Raw genomic sequence first — 17,783 nt, forward strand, 5'->3', positions numbered from 1 at the left:
AACAATGTCAGCAGCCATTGGCTTCACCCATATCCTGACCAAATTCATTTGAAATGGCAATCTACAGTAAAAGTACCGGTATATTGCGGTGAATCATTATGAAACCTGACAGTGATTTGAATTAGAAAAAATCAGAACACACTGCTGCTCAGGGCCCCAAGTTTGGTTGCATATAGTTCCAGATATGAGTAACAAACAGTACAACACTCACCAATCTCCTTCCAACAGCTTTCCGGAGCTCTTCAACATATCATACTTTGAAGGCTTCATACAGCGGGTTTGAAATAACAACCAACAGGGTTTGACTGAAGTATAGACTTTCAGATTTAATTCTTCAAATGGATATGAATTACAGCCATTTATACAGAGTACCTCCATATTCAGGAGCTCAAAAGTATTTCAACAATGATTTTAATACTTATACTGCCACCTACTGGTGAGGCCAGGCTACTTCTCTTAGCCGTGCAAAGACAAGGGCGGCGCCAGTGGGTGATGCTGATAAAAGATTGTCTTTATTGTTTGGTATTGTTAATGAATTCCATACCACAGCAGTTATGGGAGTAGGAAAACCACTTTTACAACCAAACACTGTCCGATCATGCTAACACCATATGTACAGGAAAGCACATTGAAAAGTGTATAAATTATTTATATGAGACTCAGCGTCAAGAATGGTGGAGACAGCCACAGTCTAATGGATTCTTCCTTTTTCAAACACTGATTATAGATAGTTATCAATTACATTGATCTCTGGAGTACATGTATATACACAAAACAACAATAAATCTTTTTCAGGGGTGTCTGCAATAATTCTCAAAAATATTTCACAATACCGCTGTATGTACAGTCACAGAATTTACATTGGAAAAATGTAATTGCTCCTATAGTTTGAGCATCGACTCATCCTGTAGTTCTCCTCCGCCGTCGATACTCGCATGGTGTTTATATCTAACCTCAGGCTCATTTCCATACAAAGTACAGCAACGCGTGCGGTACGAGGGCCCTTTGTAAATAAGCTCACACCACTGATGATCTCACATACAAAAATAGATGTTGTCTAGACAGCTGGAAATGTGATATACAGTAACACGAAGCCTCCACCTGCCAAATTAAACACCGAGGGATAAAGAAGAAACAAAAGTTCAACATCACCTTCCCAGCCACCGCGTTGAAACAAACAACACTTGTTCTCCGTCTGAAACACATGATTCATTTTCACGTAACAGGCTGCGACCGGGAGGAAAAGAGCTGCACGTAGGGTAAGAAATAGCAGTATTATCAACAAAAACACAACCTGAAACCAAAGCAAAAGAAGAAAAACATCACTAAGCGGGTCTATTTTTTTTTTTTTTTTTTCTTCAAGGGAGTCAATGACCACAAAGAAGAGCTTACAGTCCAGATGAGAGGTCAACCTGTATGTGACTGCACTTAAGGCAAGTAGGCGATTCCAACACGTTCTGAGCGGGTCATGGGCTTGACAGTGTCATCATCCAGGTTTAGCCCTCACTGCTTAACAGGATCTGATACGGGAAAGGAGAGGGAAGCAGAAAGCGTGACATAGAGAGGTGTGAAGTGGAGAGTCCTTCCAGCCTTCAAGCACAGCGAACATGTCACATGACAGTTTTGGGAGTGACTCATTCCAGACAGCCTGTCACACTACAGCCGTTCCTCTCCGCGTATCATTTTAGGTCCTCAACAAAGACTCAAATTAAAGCACTTGGACAAAAATAATCTGAATATTCAGGTCTGCAAATTGAGGTTTGCTGTACAAGTAGATCATCTGGAATACATTCACGTGGGTTTCCGTACGCATGATACGGATGGAGAATAGTCAGTCCCTTGAGATGGCGGCCCGACCTTCGCAATCTACTCTACGTCTTATCCGTACCGCGGAATAGAGCGCGTCATTCCAGTTATGAGTCACCATTAAGGAGCACTTAACAGTGTAATGGACGTATGAGGCCGTTGAAAACACTTCCATGTAGCAAATTTATCAAAATAAGAATTCCTTTATATGAAGCATCGAAAGCAGAAGAAGTCTGAAGTCACTGTGAATAACAACCGCCCGACGCTGCGTTGTGAGCTCATCCCGCACAGGCGTGATCATGGTCGCTAGACTTCACAAAACGGCTGTCGAATTATTCTCAAATGGAAAACATGCTCACAGACAACTTGTACAACTGTGTACAATCGAGATCTTTTTTTTCTACCCTCTTAGTCAGCAGCTCATGTTCTATTTTAAACGCCTCGAAGAGGCCAAATGAGCAACGCGCCCCCACCCGCGCCCTCATGTGCACTGAATTAAAAACGCGGCAAGGAACACCCTCTCCTGTGGGACGTTTTCTCGCTACTTTCACTCAGTGCACATGAAGGGAAGGCAGACCCCTTTTGGGATCACTGCGCCTCCTCGCGCTCCTCACTGATGCATTGCTCCCAGGGGTGCTTGCCCTGATCGTCCCTGTGGCCGTGGGGGGAGTGGAAGATCCTGCGGGGCAGCGGAATGGGCTGAGGCTGCAGATCCTCTTCCGGGATGCAGCCCTCCCTCAGGTAGGGTTTGGGCGGGATGGCCGGGGGCTGAGGCCTGCGATAGGGGATGTGATGAGGCCCGTGGGTGGGTGGGTGATGGTGAGCCGTCGGCCCGTGGGGGTGGCCGTCCAGCCCCGAGTGAGCGTGAGCGTGAGTGTGAGGGTGGGAGTGAGGGTGCGAGGTGGGGCTGCGGTAGTGGAAAGGGCGGACAGGGTCCACCGAGTCCATTTCTGCGGTGCCGTAGTGAATGTGCAGGTAGGAAGAGGCCAGGTACTCATCGGGGGGCGACCACAAGTGGCTGGGGAGTGGCTCCAAGGCGTCATTCCTGATAGGGCCCGGATCGGGATACTGACCGCTGAAGTTACTCTCGCTCAGGGAGGAAACGCCGCTGCTGGCGCTGCCGGACAGGGTGGAGTTACTGCCGCCCAAAGCTGACTGAGGGCTGGTGGGGGATCCGGGAATTGGGTGGAGGGGAGACTTGAGTGAGAGAGAGAGAGAGAGAGAGAGACAGACACATGTAACACATGTGGTAAGCAATGTTAATTCCGTGGACTAACGTTTTTCATCATTTATATCGTCACGAATAATTTTATTCAGACGAAAATAAAACGAAAACAAAAGTAGAAGTCATTCATTGAGACGATAACTACACTGACTTGAAAATCTTGTCAAAAATTAAAAGACGAAATGAAAAAACACAGTCACAAAATCCAATCAGAAGAAGGGAACATATGCGGGTAGGAGAAAAGAACCACTCAGAAAATGGAAGAGACGGGACAAAGTGAGAAGAGAACCAATCAGAGGCCAACTTGAGCGGTCACCCGGAAGCAGTCGACAAATGAGATGGTGAAAGTCAGCGAGAACGTCCATTATATACCGATAATAAGAATGCTGGTAAAAAGCGACAAAAGGATTTCTGGGCCCATTTCACCTTAACGATGAAGAAAAAAGACAAAGTGTAAATAATGTGGAACGGCAGGGGCGTTGTGCCCACCCATGGACACACTCTGCCCACCCAAGGAAAACTGGATGTAGTTCTGAAGAATGGGAAATAAAAAAATCAAAATCAAATCAACTTTTATTTGTTCATCTTAAATCACAACAACAGTTATCTCAATTAAGGAGAAAACAAAACACGTTTTAAGGTGCAGTAGCCCTGGATTTCGACCTACTTGAGCATTGTAGCCCTTTTTTGCCCCCCCAGGTAAGACTAATGCCCACCCACACCTGGCATCCTGGTAACACCAATGTGGAACGGTCATTTGTGGGAAGAATATGACAAATTGGAACTGAAGCAACATCAACAGAATGTACATCCCGAGATGTTCTCTAAGGTAAATGTGTTGCCCTTGCTAACATTGTGGTAGCATTAAACTGTGGAGAACTGAAAATAATTGCGTGCGTATTACGCTGTGGTAAATGACAGCAGTCTGACACCATTAGCATTGAATTTGTTGACAATGCTAGCTTCCCCCAAGTCCTTTTTTTCTTTACATTTATTTTGTCGAAAACTATTTTGTAAGTTTTAAGATGGCATAATATTGTCATTTCAACATTTTTCATTGAAACAAAGTTTAATAATGAAACAGTTCTGTTAAATGTGTGTTAAACGTGTAAAACTGCACTTACAAATAGGTGTGCTATACTTTTAGTATAAAAGTAGAAATGTATGCTAAAAAAACTAAAACTAAAATTATTTAAAAAAATATTGGACTAAAACTAAAATACAATGGATGACTAATTTATGATTAAACCTTTAATTAATTTTAGTCTATAACTAAAACTAAATTAAAATATCTTGTCAAAATTAACACTGGTGGTAAGAGCAATCCAACAATGGAGAGCCACCACATCTTTATCATTGTGACAAACACTGATGTCAGGAGTGTATTGATGAGGATGTTGCTGCTGGAGATGAAAATAGTGTTATGTTCTTTTTTTTTTTTTTTTTACACTTTTGTCTGAGTGAAGACTGTGTGGGAGATGAAAAATGGGCATCTTTGAGCATGCAAAAGCAAGGTGATGAAGAAAAACTTCCAAGTTACCATACAGTGGATAATAAAAGCGACTTTTTTGTGATGTAAAAATGAGACTAAGATAAATCATGTCAGAAATCTTCCCTTGTTTAATGTTAAAAAAAAAAGCAAAAGAGCAAAACACACGCGCAAAAGACCTCACAGAAAACGAATACGGTTTTCTAAATCTACCCAACAATCCATAGCAATATTTTGTTTGTATTGATTATTTGTTCAATTGATCAATCCTGTTCCTCAAGGGCTGCTGTCCTGCCTGTTTTACATGTGTCCCTGCTGCAACACACCTGATACAAATGACCAGGACCATTATAGAGCTTTTGCAGACATTGCTGATTATCTGATCATTTGAATCAGATGTGTTGCATCAGGGAATGAAGGAAAACAGGTAGGACATTGGCCCTCGAGGAACAGGATTGAAGACGCCTGCAACTACATCATCAGCGACCTCTTTTTATAGTTTTCTAGAGAATAAATATATTTTACAAACAGAAAATTTATGAAATCAATATAGAGTCATGGCCAAAAAAATTAGACATGTATATATACAGGGTGGGCCATAAGTTTCCATACACAGCAAAATGTAGAATATATATCTTTTTATGTTTCAGATCGAGATCTCTCATCTCTTGATTTCAAACTTTTGGGCACTTGAAGGCGTACACTTGGTGTAACAGGGGAAGATACAAGACAAATCATCTCAAGGAGCGTATGATCAACGCTACAACAAGCATAGCTTCAGCTGTGCTAATGCAAGTTCATCAACAGTGGAAAACACATTAATATGTGTTTTCAAAACAATGGTGAACATACAGAGCACGTCGTATAAATAAAAACGGATGTCTAACATAAAATGTATTGAAATTTATGGCCCACCCAATCTATGTAATTACAATTACAGGTAGACCCCACCATCATAATCCCCCTCCCACGTTTGTACCTTTCGAAGTGAACGCACAGGCAGGGCAGGTGGAGGATCGCTGTTCTGGGGGTTAAATGCGTCACAGTGCATCAGGAAGTGTCCTAGAAAAAAAATCACAGATGACAAATCTTTTTCAAAACATAAACATCTTTATATTCTATTTCGGGTGAATACAGTCAAGCATCTGGCCCCAATTCAGGAGCTAGCAACTGCAGGTTGACTTGAACAAAATAAGATTGTGCACAACGTGCTGTAAACAGGACATGTACCTGGTGGAAAAGATCTCGGAGGGACGGGGGGCATAATTCCACCTCCAGCAGAAGTTGGCATGTAGGACACCTGGTCCCTGTTCTCTCCATCCAGGTTCCAGCTGCTGGGAGCATTAGGAAACACTGTAGGCAACAGAAAGGGGTTATCATGCTTGCAAATAACACAAGCATCAAGTAGTTCACCAGCTTTATGTTGCACCTTTTTCCGGCAGCGTCATGTGAGGATCTGTACACGGCTTGCAGGGGCTAACTTGCTGCAGTAAGGCACGCTGCACGTGGTTATTCTGTGCAAGATGACAAATACAGTGTCGGAGGCTGCGCGAGCTTCTAAAATGGTCAGCAAAGGGCAGTCCACTGTTTGTCCCTTACATGATCTGGACACATTGCTCCCTACCTGTCCGTTTTCTGCCATGTTGTAGTACATGGAGTTGTTGGCCCTCTCACGATGAGATGGCAGCAAGATCATCACTTCCCTGTTGTGTTTGGCCTTGTCAGGCAAGGACGGCGAGCCTGCGAAGGTAAGAATCAATACATGTCAAATGTATTGTGAATGTAAAAAGGCTAAGGAAGCTTATCGCTTCCACATCAGTAAAAAAAAAAGGTCATTTTTTCAATTTTTACACTACTTGATAAAGTTCACATTTTGACCTGATTAATTTCACGTTTTAACGTGATAAATTTCATGTTATAACGTGATAGCAGTTGTCACATTCTAAAGTGATCATTTCCACTCACGCATTTGGCAAGACAAAACTAAGCAATTCTTTCCGATTAAGGTCACTGACAAGAGTCCTTTTTATGTCTTATAAATCAAAGTTACTAGATACATAACTCTACAAAACTCTGAAAAAATAAGGCCATGGGCCCTATTTCCATTCCCAGCACAAGTCTAGCGCATAGCACAGTCTAACTGTGCACAGGGCTGGGGTTTTTCTTTCTTTTGGCCCGGCCTATCCTCAGGTAGTTCTTATTTGCCTTATAATCATGGCGGTTAGAGCATAGTATGCCCGAGTGTGCCATGCTTGACATTGCGGGAACAGAAATAGACTTGCTGGGGTCCGTGCCTAACACTGGCAGGTAAACTGCAAGACCTACCATTGCGGATTAGTCGGCCGTGCATGTGACATGGGCAATCGGAGACCGCTTTGTTACCACGATTGTGCGTCCGTGTGTTACTCTCAAATTTGACTCTATATAGACTGGGACCAGATACAGTGTTTTTAGAGCAAATATACTCTACAAAATTAACTGTGTATTTTCTGTGGCCAAATTAGCAGGTGTGTCGGGGGTCTGGCGGCTCTGTGCGTCGGAACGCCCAGTGAGGAACAACACGGCCCCGAGGATGCTAGACTAGATTTGCCCCAGCACCAAAATGTAGTTGCACTTGTTTTTACGCAGAGCGCGCAAAATAAGGCCCTAAGTGTTTAAAAAGATGAAAGTTTTCAGAAAAAGACACAAATACCTTCATGGGGCAATACAAGTGACCTGAACCAGAATAAATTGCCTCGCAATGTTTTACTAAACACAGTAAAAAGTTTCATTCATCATGTTTAAAACATGATAATTTTTTTTTTTTCTCGTGGCAGCAATATGCTTCTGTAACGCTTCTTTCATAGGGAAATAGAAGCGATGAAAGGATTTAAATTTAAATAGTATATATTATATAATAGTATGTATTATATGTACAGTATACATGCATAGGGGAAATGTTATTGTTCCCAGTAGTGAAAATGTCATGCAATACACTACTGTATCACAGAAGGCTATCACAAAGCCGTTTACCGTTTACAACCAGTTACATACCTCTGGCACTCGAGGGAGCAGAGTTTATAATTTGAGAGGAGTTGGAACGTATCGAGCTCAGGCTGGAGGATGAAGGGCTCGGCTGCAAAGCAAAATACATTGACGAGGCATGAATGCGAGAGTCGTTCATCGAATATCTGAGGCTAGGTTCTTAAAAAGAATCAGACCACAAATATGGGCAGGTTCTATATAATGTACGGTGTCATCCAGAATCTTGGTTTTGCTTTATGAGACACATCATCCCTGACGGTTTGATAGATGAGGCTGCTGCAGCACTGACATCTATAGTAAATCTCTACTTTTGCTCAGTGGTGCCTTGAGATACGAGTGACCCAACTTCCGAGGTTTTTCAAGAAACCAGCTGTGGTTCGGGAGATTTTTTTTTTTTTTTTGCTTTGACTTGCAAGCGCAGACTTGACAAATGCTGAATAATGGCAGTCTACCTAACACAACTCATTTCAAATTAAGCAGCAGCTTGGTTAATAGTGAATAATTGTTCAAAAACAGGCTTCAAGATGTCTACCGCGACTCCTCGTTGAAGTTCACTGTCAAAGTACACATGAAACAGAGTTGCTGTTTTAAATACACATGGTGTGTTTAAAACAACTGCAAAATTTAGCAGCCCACTGATTTAATGCTAACGCTAAATAGCATCTTAATGCTGTGCTATTACGGATTGAACACAAGAGTGCAGCAATATATGTAAACAGACAACATAACAGTAGTCACAGTCATAGATTCTTTATCCTTTGCAAAGAATGACTACTATCACTGACTTACAGTGCAGTACGTCTATATCATCCTGGCTCTGGTAGTGCACACACCAGAAAGAGCAACACAATGTCCATTGAATTGATGCAAAAAAAAAATGTACCGCTAGCAATTTTTAAAAATGTATTCACATTCTATTTATTTATGTCATTGCTTTAATTATGTCATTGCAAGTATAGTATTAAAGAATAAAATTTTCTTGTTTAAAAAATACACATCTGAAACATTGATTGTAGAGAAGGCTGAAACAGATTAATGGCATTTCCATTCATTTCAATGGCAAAAATTAATTTGAGATAAGAGTGTTTTGAGTCATAAATACGGTCGCGGAATGTATTAAACTGACAAGTCAAGGTACCACTGTATTCCAAAAATGTCAACACAATAAAGCATTTGTGTTTGAAAATGATTAAATAAAATTGTTCAAAGTTAAAATGAAAGTGCTTAACAGTCACTTTTTGGATTTCAAGCCTTACCTGCATGTGTATGGCCTCCTCGGGGTGCTCCCCCATCAGACCCTCCGTCATTATGGCCAGGTTTCCTGTTCCTGCCTCGCTCGAAGTGTGAGAGGACAGCGAGGAGGACGAGTGACGGATCGAACCCTGCAGGTTCAGAGGGCTGCAGAAGACAATTGGTTCAAGAGTCAATCTGGGATTTGAATTCTGTTCTAAAGACCACTTCATTCACACATAGAACCCTATTTGAACATACTTAACACATAACTAGTAACTGTATCAGAATACATTTCGAAAGAATCCCTCCCAACTCTGAAATTAAGACAGTTGTCCTTCACAAAAGTGACTATGTACTTTAGCTTTTTTATCAATTGTGAAATGATCAAACTTTGGGTATTTTGTCTTTTACACACGCCTTTCTCTTGGCTGGCACTTATTGCTACATGATTCAGCTGGAAGAACCTGCATGAAAAAAATTATTACAGTAAAATCCAACAATTTGCATTAGATTTGCAAAACGTGAAACACAATATTGCAAGGGACCACTGTATTCCATTTTAAGGGTCAATGAAACTTCCCGAAATCCTTCATCCGAATAGCAGGAGAGATTTGAGCTCAGCGTATGGTGCAGGTGAGCTAAGGTGTGTGTTCGGTGACTGACCTGTGTCTGTGTATGAGCCGCAGACTCTCAGGGCTCATGTGGCTGTGGGAGGAAAGGACGCCTCTGGGAGAATTGACCCCGGAGCAGCCAGCAGGGCCAAATCGGTCCGCGCCGGACACACCCTGCTGTGTCCCAAAGATATACTACTCTGAATATTTACACTGCTCACATATTAATAGTGTAAAAATACTTGTACTGCTAATTATAAAGTTATTTTGTTTGTGAATTCACCACAAAAGGAACTAGGGCTGCACGATTATGGCCAAAATAATAACAATGATTTTTTTTTTTTAATTGTGTGTGTTCAATATTGTAATTACCATTGTTAATCACAAATATTCATCTTGTTAGGGAATCTGAATCTGAAACAAGTCCAGACAATGGATAATGATCCTTTTTGAAACACTAGCTCCTCCCCTTGATGCTCCTCATCTCCAATTTCTGCTGTACTTTCTTCTCTCGGCATGGCTGGCTTGTTGTTTGGCAGCTAAATCAAGTTTTCCCATGCGTTCGCCCCATGGTGGTTGGCTGACTACTGGTTGAGTAAGTGATAAGAAATACAGCAGATAACGCATTTTAAATGTAAAAATCAGCTTAATTTCATTGTGGCAGCCCAAACCGTGATCACAATTAAAATCCAATTAATTGTGCAGCCCTCTGTGAAACCAATATCATATAACTGCATTTAGGGAGAAAGCAAAAAAATAGCGAGGTGCAAAACTGTCTGAGCCGTAACTCACGTGGTGCAACCCAGTCCTCATCATGTGGAACTGGTCCACCAACTTTTTGTGCAGTGGACGCATCTCCGGGTGGACCAGCTTCTCGTGAACAGCCAGACCCACCCCAAGAATGTGCACCTGGAACAAGAAATCAACAAATGTGGGAAATCTACTCCTTTGAACATAATTAAATATAATTAACGAAAATCAAACAGTTTTTGTAGCACTGCATCAATTGAATGCTCTTCCTTCTGGTGTGCCCGCCTTGGCCATCTGGGGCCAGTATAGTACAGTCAGACGGATATACTGTTCATTGAGACAGCGCAATTCCTCACTTCTTTCTTCCCAGAGGATAAATAATATATTACTGTGAGTTCTGTTTATTGTCTAATATATTGTCTTATATTGTCTTTTTAACACACAAAGTGTAAGTCTCTTTGTTTGATGTTTAGTTTGAAGTAAGCTTCAATTGGGAGTGGAATTTAACAACTTGAAGCCTCTTTTGAAGAATTCCTCAATATATTCTCAAGTAAAATCAAACTTGTAGTGTTCGCATTTATATGAAGAAAATGAGATACATGTCACGGGCAAAACACAAAATCTGAATTGACCTGCAATATGGACACAGCCTTACACTGCCCCCAGGTGGCCATGGCGAACACACTAGAAGGAGCAGCATTTAATGATGTCATTGCAGCATATTTTTATAAAGTACAATAGAGTGGAATTTTTTCTCGTTAGATTACACATTACAAAAAATGTTCTTTTTGGGGTGGAGGGTGGCATAGAAGTTCAATCTGACCTGCTCCTGCATCATGTCCTTGAGGTGCGTGATCCTCTCCGCATCCTCAGGGTGACTGCTGATGTAGTCCTTGTCGAAAAATGCCTGTTGAAGAATCAGGTGTCAAAAGACCATGACGACTCCAGACTTGAGCTGGTGCTCCGTGTCTACCTCTTGGTATCTGGCGATTCCTCCATTCACCGCGGCGTCGATGACCCCGTTGAGGCACATGCTGAGCGGGTTGATGTTGCCGTGATGCTGTCTGTGCTGGTACTGGCTGATCAGAGTGCGCAGCTCTTGGGTTTTATTCTCCACCACGTAGATGGCATTCTCTAGAGGGCTCACCTCCACCTGCAAGTATAGTTCTTGTTTTTTTCCTCATTTATTTCTGGCAACAGAATTTTACAATGTATCACAAGGACATATGCAATGGCAGCTTATTTCATATGCTACTCACAAGGAACAAGGAAGGCACAGAAGAAAAAAAAGAAATGAAAGTTTCCTGACATGGACTGAGAAGAGTAAAGTCTTCCTGAATCCCACGAGAATCTCACACACATAAATAATGACGCACATTGAACATTTCAAAATCCGTCTTATTTCAGTCCTGCAAAGACTGAGAAAGTGTATCAACAACGTACCTTAAAACAGTACACTCAAACAATCTTCAAAACGTGATTCTCTCTTCTTCCTTCATTGTTATTTTTCATGTGGTCGAAACGTAACATGATGCATGTGTGACATCACCCTCTCAGACGAAATTACTATTGTGAATTCCCAGAATGCTTTACTTCAAGCTCTAAAACACTGTAGTTCTCATTTTTGTATGTCCTGTATTCTATAATGTAGAGTTGTTTGCTGTGTGCCTTTACGTAGGAATGGGATCTGCTCCTGTATTTTATTATCTTTTCATGATTAGTTTTGTTCCACGTACATGCATGAGGGCACCGTGACTGAGATATAATATTGGATTCCATTACAGGACTCAGTAACTATAATAATATTACAAATATATTATGAGTAACGCGACCTTCTCAAAATATCCACTCTTTGACTTTATTCTAACCTATGTCATCTTTCTGAATTCCTGACATGGTTATCAAATAAACCAATTTCAATTTGAGGGGAACAGAGATCGTGGGACCTTTGTCGACTTGAAGTTGAAAAGTTGAAGAGCAGGCAAATGATGATTCAAAAGAGCCTCAAGAAAACCCGGTTAGAGTAAATGCGACATGCAACGACGTTGCTCACCACTTCTCTCCTTTCAACCTCGGCCCAGCGGGAGATGCCCGGGAGAGGGCGGGAGAGGATCAGCGTTGTTCTCTCAATCCACAGGCTCTGTTGGAACAAGCAGACAAACAGAGATTTGTCCCGCATCATCTACAGTCCTCCAGGTGTTGGGGGGCACATTGGGCTCATTGTGTAAGAGTTGCGAAACGGGCAGCAGCAGCCCTGCAAAGCGTCGCGTTAGTTGTCCGGCGCAGTCAGGAGTTGAACTGAAAAGCTCTTGGTTTCATATTTATGTCACTGTGTCATGTGTGTGCCATGTGAGGTCCTCTAATAACGTGCAGTTTCTCAACGTAGAGGTAGGAAAGCATGAGTAATGTAAACGTAAAGTAAAATGATTGTCTGAATCAACAGTTTGAATGATAATTTACTCATCGTCCTTTCCTTCTCTTCTTATCATTTTGATAATGGAAGCTGATTAAACATGATTTATAATATTACAAACTTACTGTAGGTCCTTTTTGTCCTAAACTCCCGTCGACATAATTTCACAAGTATAATAATTGTCTTGCTACAATGCACTGCTACTGTCGTGTTGGTGACAAAAATGACTGCATCTCCACTTACTGTAATTAAAGTGTTGTTGAAATATTGGACATATATGACTTTAATATTGTAATATGACTTAAATCTCATCTATATACTTTGTTTTCATAATTTGAGTCTGCAGCCCGGACAGCATTGTGAATGAGAATCTGTTCTCATCATTTGTGGTCTATCTCAAATTAAATGCGCTAATATCGGCATGTTGTTTTTTTGTTGGCAATCCTACGCGTGTTGTTGTGGTGCACACACTGTACTTAAGTTTCTTTTAATTAAGTATAAAATGATCCCAAACTTTCCATTCTTTCCTCCTGGTTCGCGCTGATTGCTACGTGACTCTGTAGTGACTGTCCATGTGGAAAAATAATAAGCGCAAGGTCACACCATATACCGAATAATCCACAATACAAGCATGATTTTTTTTAAAATGGGATACGGTGAATCTTTAGCGAGGGACGACTGTACACACCAATTAACCGCAAATACACCTGACTCCAATCATCATCCAAATTCTAAATGGAATTGTTTTGTCTTCACTGAGAAATAGGTTAACTGTAATCATTGTCGCTGAGCACTGCACTGCTGCATGAAGTTCTCCTTTGTGACCACGGAGAGGCGTGATTCCTGCTATAGCAGCATCTGGGCCTGACTTCAATGATCGCCACAGCATTCCCCGTTTCAAGTAGTGCTACATCTAAATTCCAAGAGCGAGTAGCTCACCGTACCCTGAACTCATTTTCGCGGTCCTTGGGGCCCTTGTGGAAAGGCCTGTCATAGTGGAAGCGGCTGACATTGTTTATGCGGTAGAAGCTCTTGATCCTCTCGGGCACGCGCTCCAGTTGAGGCACATCTGAGATGTCTGACACTGGAGTCACCGCATAGATCTGCAAATCTACAAGCTAAGTGTCAAGGAACACTGACAGTCAGGAGGCAGGAAGGCACAAAGTACACTATAATATTACTTGTATTGATTTACTGTCCGCTTTATAACCATTACACAGTCAGATCCATAAATATTGCGAAAATGGAAACAGTTCTCACTATTTTGGCTCTGAACAACACCACAATGAAATGATGTGCTTTAACTGCAGACTTTTAGCTTAAATTTGAGGGTATTTGCAACTAAATTATGTGAAAGACGTAGGAATTACAATCGTTTTGTATTTGTGCCTCCCACTTTGGAAGGGAGCAAAAGTATTGTGACAATTGAATGCTCGGTTGTTTTATGGCCAGGGGGGCATGTATGGCTGCCAATTTGTACTTATTGGTGATGTGACAGCTGACAAAAGCAGCGCAGCAGGATGAGTTCTGAAGTGTTTCAGGCAATCTGATTATCTGCTCATATTCAATGTTTCAAAACCCACTGGACGGTGCTTCAAAATGAAGATGTCAGTGCAATAACACCAAGCATGCTGCGAAAGGAACCAAAGACGTTTTTGAAGCTAAAACAAAGTTACGGAATTGCCAAGTCAGTTACCTGACCTGAATCTGATTGATTTCTCCTGGCAGGGCATCACCAGGGATGAAGTCTAGTGTCTGCTGATGCCGATGATGAATTCCAGACTGTAATTGACTGCAAATGATTTGCAACCAAATATTACAAAGAGAAATATTGATTTGGGATCTTTAATTTGTGTCATTATATTTGATCTCTTAAAAAGTGAGAGGCACATAGACCAACTGGACCAACTGTAATTCCTATACCGTTCGTTCACCTGATTTGGGTGAACTGTAAACATCCCCATATTCGAGTTAAAAGTCTTCAGTCCAAGTTGTTGTTTTTTTTTTTTTTTTTTTTAAATTTCTAATCAATTATGGTGTTGTTTAGAGCCAAAAAGATGATAAATGTCTCCATGGCCCAACATTTAAGGACCAGACCGTACATATTCTCAATGTTATTATTATTATCCAAACGTACTGTATATTTGGCCAAAACCAAATAATAATAATTTAAAATGACAAAAAATAATGTTTTTAAAATGAAAGCTGCAGATGCATGGTCATGAGGACCACAATATATCCCGCCAGACTAGCTTGTTTTCCTTTTGTTTGGAATTCTCATGAACACTAATCTACAACGGGGTGAAAGCACAATTAATGCAGTGTAATTACTTTAAAATCTATTTTGTCAAAATTCAAAATGTAGAAAACATTTTGCGCTACAAAGACAACAAATGTACTTTTGTTCCAAGTAAAACTGCACATTAAAAATATCTGAAACAGAAAATAAATGCATTGTCTGTCAATCCTTGTGGGATGCAAACCGTGGATCTACAAACTTTTTGTGATGTAAAAAAATGAGACAAAGAAACAAATTTAAAACATTATCCACTATCAATGAATAAAAACAACTAAATAAAATGTCACATTGCCGAGAGAGGTAGTAAAAATCAACTGAAACTGATGTGGCTGTGTTAAGAATTCATCACTCATGTTAACTGTGAGTCAACATACACCTGCTACATTTTAAAACGCCTCTGATTAACCCCAAATAAAGTTCAGCTGTTCTATTCAGCTTTGCTTGACTTTTGTTTTTGTTTTTTTAGCATAACTCTGAAGTTTTTGTGGTAATTGCTATTTCAAACTGTTCGTAATGTCTGTCGCCGAAAGAAAAACCAGCCCCCTTTCATGATGCTGCCGCCACGACGCTTTACTGTCGGAATGGTGATGAGCAGTGTTGAATTTGTGCCAAACATATCTTTTGGACTCAAGGCTAAAAAGTTCAACCTTGGTTTCACTGGACTGTAACACATTTCCCACTTGTGTTTGACATTTTGTTACGGTCCACTTAAACCAAGGCTAAACCTTTTGGCCGTAATTGCAGAAGGAGTGTTTGGCATCCACTGTAAGTTTTAGATGACATTGGTGAAGCAGTTATTTCACCTTATGTATTTGAATTTTCTCTTTTGCTACACTACTATGATATTACCTCTATGATTCACTATCTTAGAAAAACAGAAACACAACACTGCATCAACAGAGAATAAAAACATTTTGGCCACAGCGCAGTGAGTGGGATACACTGAGCATCACTCTGCAGGATGGTGTCATCGGGTTGGTTGGGATGCTGCATGGCGATGGCTTGCGGAAATTCTCCCAGCATCCTTTGCTGGAAGTCCTCCAGCCGTTCGTAGTCATAGCCACGACAGACAAACTCTTTGTTCTGGAAAGAGGCAACGCGAGGGTCACACCACCAGGTGTTTATGAAACATTCTATAAATAATTTAATATGCTGCAAGTGTCAACATATGGGAAGATCTTAAATACATTTGAAGGGACATAAAACTTATTAGTTTAAGTGTGATATCTGTTTTAAATGAAAAAAAGAATGGATTTTCATCATTTCATCAGGTTTTTTGCATATAAAAATACATATAATCACAAAAAGTGTAACAACAATAGTAACATCATGTAACATTAAGTGAACTTAATGAAAACTATAAATAAAAAAACAGTGTTGTAAATTTTCATCAAGCCTTTTAACAAAAAAATGTTATTAAAAAGTGATATTTTGAAATGTTCCACTTGAAATGTTTTGAGTGTTAATTTAAGTAAAAGAAAACTGATGAAAAATTGCATGATTCATTTTTAATAAAGTTTTTTTTAAATACAGTAATAAAAAGCATGATACTTTGTAACATTCAACTTGACAACTTGAAATGTTTTGAAATATCATTAAAAAAACAATAAATAAACCTGTGATAAATGTTCATGTTTTATATTTTTTAAAAATTAACTTAAAGCATTTTAATGATAATTTCACTATATATAGTAGCGCTGTCAATCGATTACCTGGTACATTTTTTTATTAATTAATCGCAAAATTTTCCATAATCGATCGCGATTAATCAGATATTTACTTGAGTAAAATGTTGTAGTTAATGAGGGAATAAAATGAAAAGTATATTTCAATTCAAAGACAGTTCTAATAGCTTTCTTTGATCCTTGAATGCGATTCTTTTCCTGTAAAATACAACAAATAAACAATACACCTAAGGTGTACAACTAATATGGTATTTGAGTTTGGCTTCGCAAAGTGGGCAAATTAGTTTGGATTTCTCCAGTGAGCTGTCGAGCAACTTTTTAAAGTGAAACTACGTAAAAGTCTGTATTTGCGACAGTGACTCTCCTCTAAGTTTGGATGCAAAGTGAGCAGAGGTCAGCTGCCACAGGAAGAAATGTATTCATCCATCCGTAAAACTTTTCTATATTCTAAAAATAAAATTGTTAAAATTATTGTAACATTCAATTTTGTTACATTTAAAAAAAAATTGTATGCCATCTTTCACCATGTTATCTTGTTCGTTAACCTTTTGATGCAGACCGTATTTAATTGTATCAATAGAATATACAGCGGTTCAATAAGAAAAAGAAACAGCGGCACGCAAATGACCCCTAGGCCAGACTTATGAAAGCCCTGATTTCGAACTATTTGTCCAGCACATGCTCTCTGTCTTCCCCAAGTGAGTCTTAGTGACATCCTCTCATCCTCAGAAAGACTTACCCTGAGGAAGAAGGGAAACTTCCTGCCATAGAAGCCCATTCGGAAAAATTCGGGTTCAATCCGCTGCTGCTCAATGATGTTGTCATAGTAGGCTGCCTCCATTTTCTGACATAGAATGAATAACACGGGATGAAAATGGCAAAGTCACGCGTGATCGTTGTTGGCAATGAGAGCACAAGCAAGGAGCACATCGACTTGACTTACCCGTATCCAACTGAGGCTCTGGTAATCATATAAGGTTTCATACTGGAAAGCCAGCTCCCGACACAGAGAGATACCATATTCCCAACACTGCAGGAAAATGAAATTCTAATTTAAAATGAGGACACCGAGCAAAGACAAAGCTGTAAAAGCTCAGCATCCTAGCCATGAAATGATTTCCTGGAACCATACAGGTAACATTTTTAGTCAGACATACTGTATACTTGATGTACTACAGGTGGCAGCACAGTGGTGCATTGGTTAGCAGCACTACAGCCTGATTGGTCACATCTTGCCACAATTTCCTT

The 17,783-nt window shown here is 40.3% G+C and overlaps 1 protein-coding gene across 2 annotated transcripts in view; it reads right to left on the bottom strand.

The window, feature by feature from the left end:
- Nucleotides 1–490: 490 nt before the first annotated feature.
- dock3 (dedicator of cytokinesis 3) overlaps nucleotides 491–17,783 on the bottom strand; it is a 65,495-nt gene continuing 48,202 nt past the window's right edge. Inside the window, exons 39-54 of one of the 2 annotated variants that reach the window (XM_086031075.1) lie at nucleotides 17,479–17,565; nucleotides 17,275–17,379; nucleotides 15,792–15,933; nucleotides 13,496–13,662; nucleotides 12,192–12,278; nucleotides 11,112–11,291; nucleotides 10,962–11,045; nucleotides 10,181–10,297; nucleotides 9,441–9,565; nucleotides 8,801–8,942; nucleotides 7,554–7,635; nucleotides 6,145–6,260; nucleotides 5,950–6,034; nucleotides 5,751–5,873; nucleotides 5,500–5,582; nucleotides 491–3,003 (exon numbers count right to left, since the gene is read on the bottom strand). In XM_086031075.1, coding sequence (XP_085887201.1) covers nucleotides 2,395–3,003; nucleotides 5,500–5,582; nucleotides 5,751–5,873; nucleotides 5,950–6,034; nucleotides 6,145–6,260; nucleotides 7,554–7,635; nucleotides 8,801–8,942; nucleotides 9,441–9,565; nucleotides 10,181–10,297; nucleotides 10,962–11,045; nucleotides 11,112–11,291; nucleotides 12,192–12,278; nucleotides 13,496–13,662; nucleotides 15,792–15,933; nucleotides 17,275–17,379; nucleotides 17,479–17,565 — 2,334 coding nt within the window. In that variant the 3' untranslated portion in view covers nucleotides 491–2,394. Of the gene's footprint in view, nucleotides 3,004–5,499; nucleotides 5,583–5,750; nucleotides 5,874–5,949; nucleotides 6,035–6,144; nucleotides 6,261–7,553; nucleotides 7,636–8,800; nucleotides 8,943–9,440; nucleotides 9,584–10,180; nucleotides 10,298–10,961; nucleotides 11,046–11,111; nucleotides 11,292–12,191; nucleotides 12,279–13,495; nucleotides 13,663–15,791; nucleotides 15,934–17,274; nucleotides 17,380–17,478; nucleotides 17,566–17,783 lie in introns of both variants that reach the window. The other variant, XM_086031067.1, reaches the window with a different exon arrangement.

Source organism: Filicampus tigris, chromosome 1 (assembly GCF_054856515.1).
Source record: "Filicampus tigris isolate MCC_2025a chromosome 1, RoL_Ftig_1.0, whole genome shotgun sequence".
Classification (NCBI taxonomy): domain Eukaryota; kingdom Metazoa; phylum Chordata; class Actinopteri; order Syngnathiformes; family Syngnathidae; genus Filicampus; species Filicampus tigris.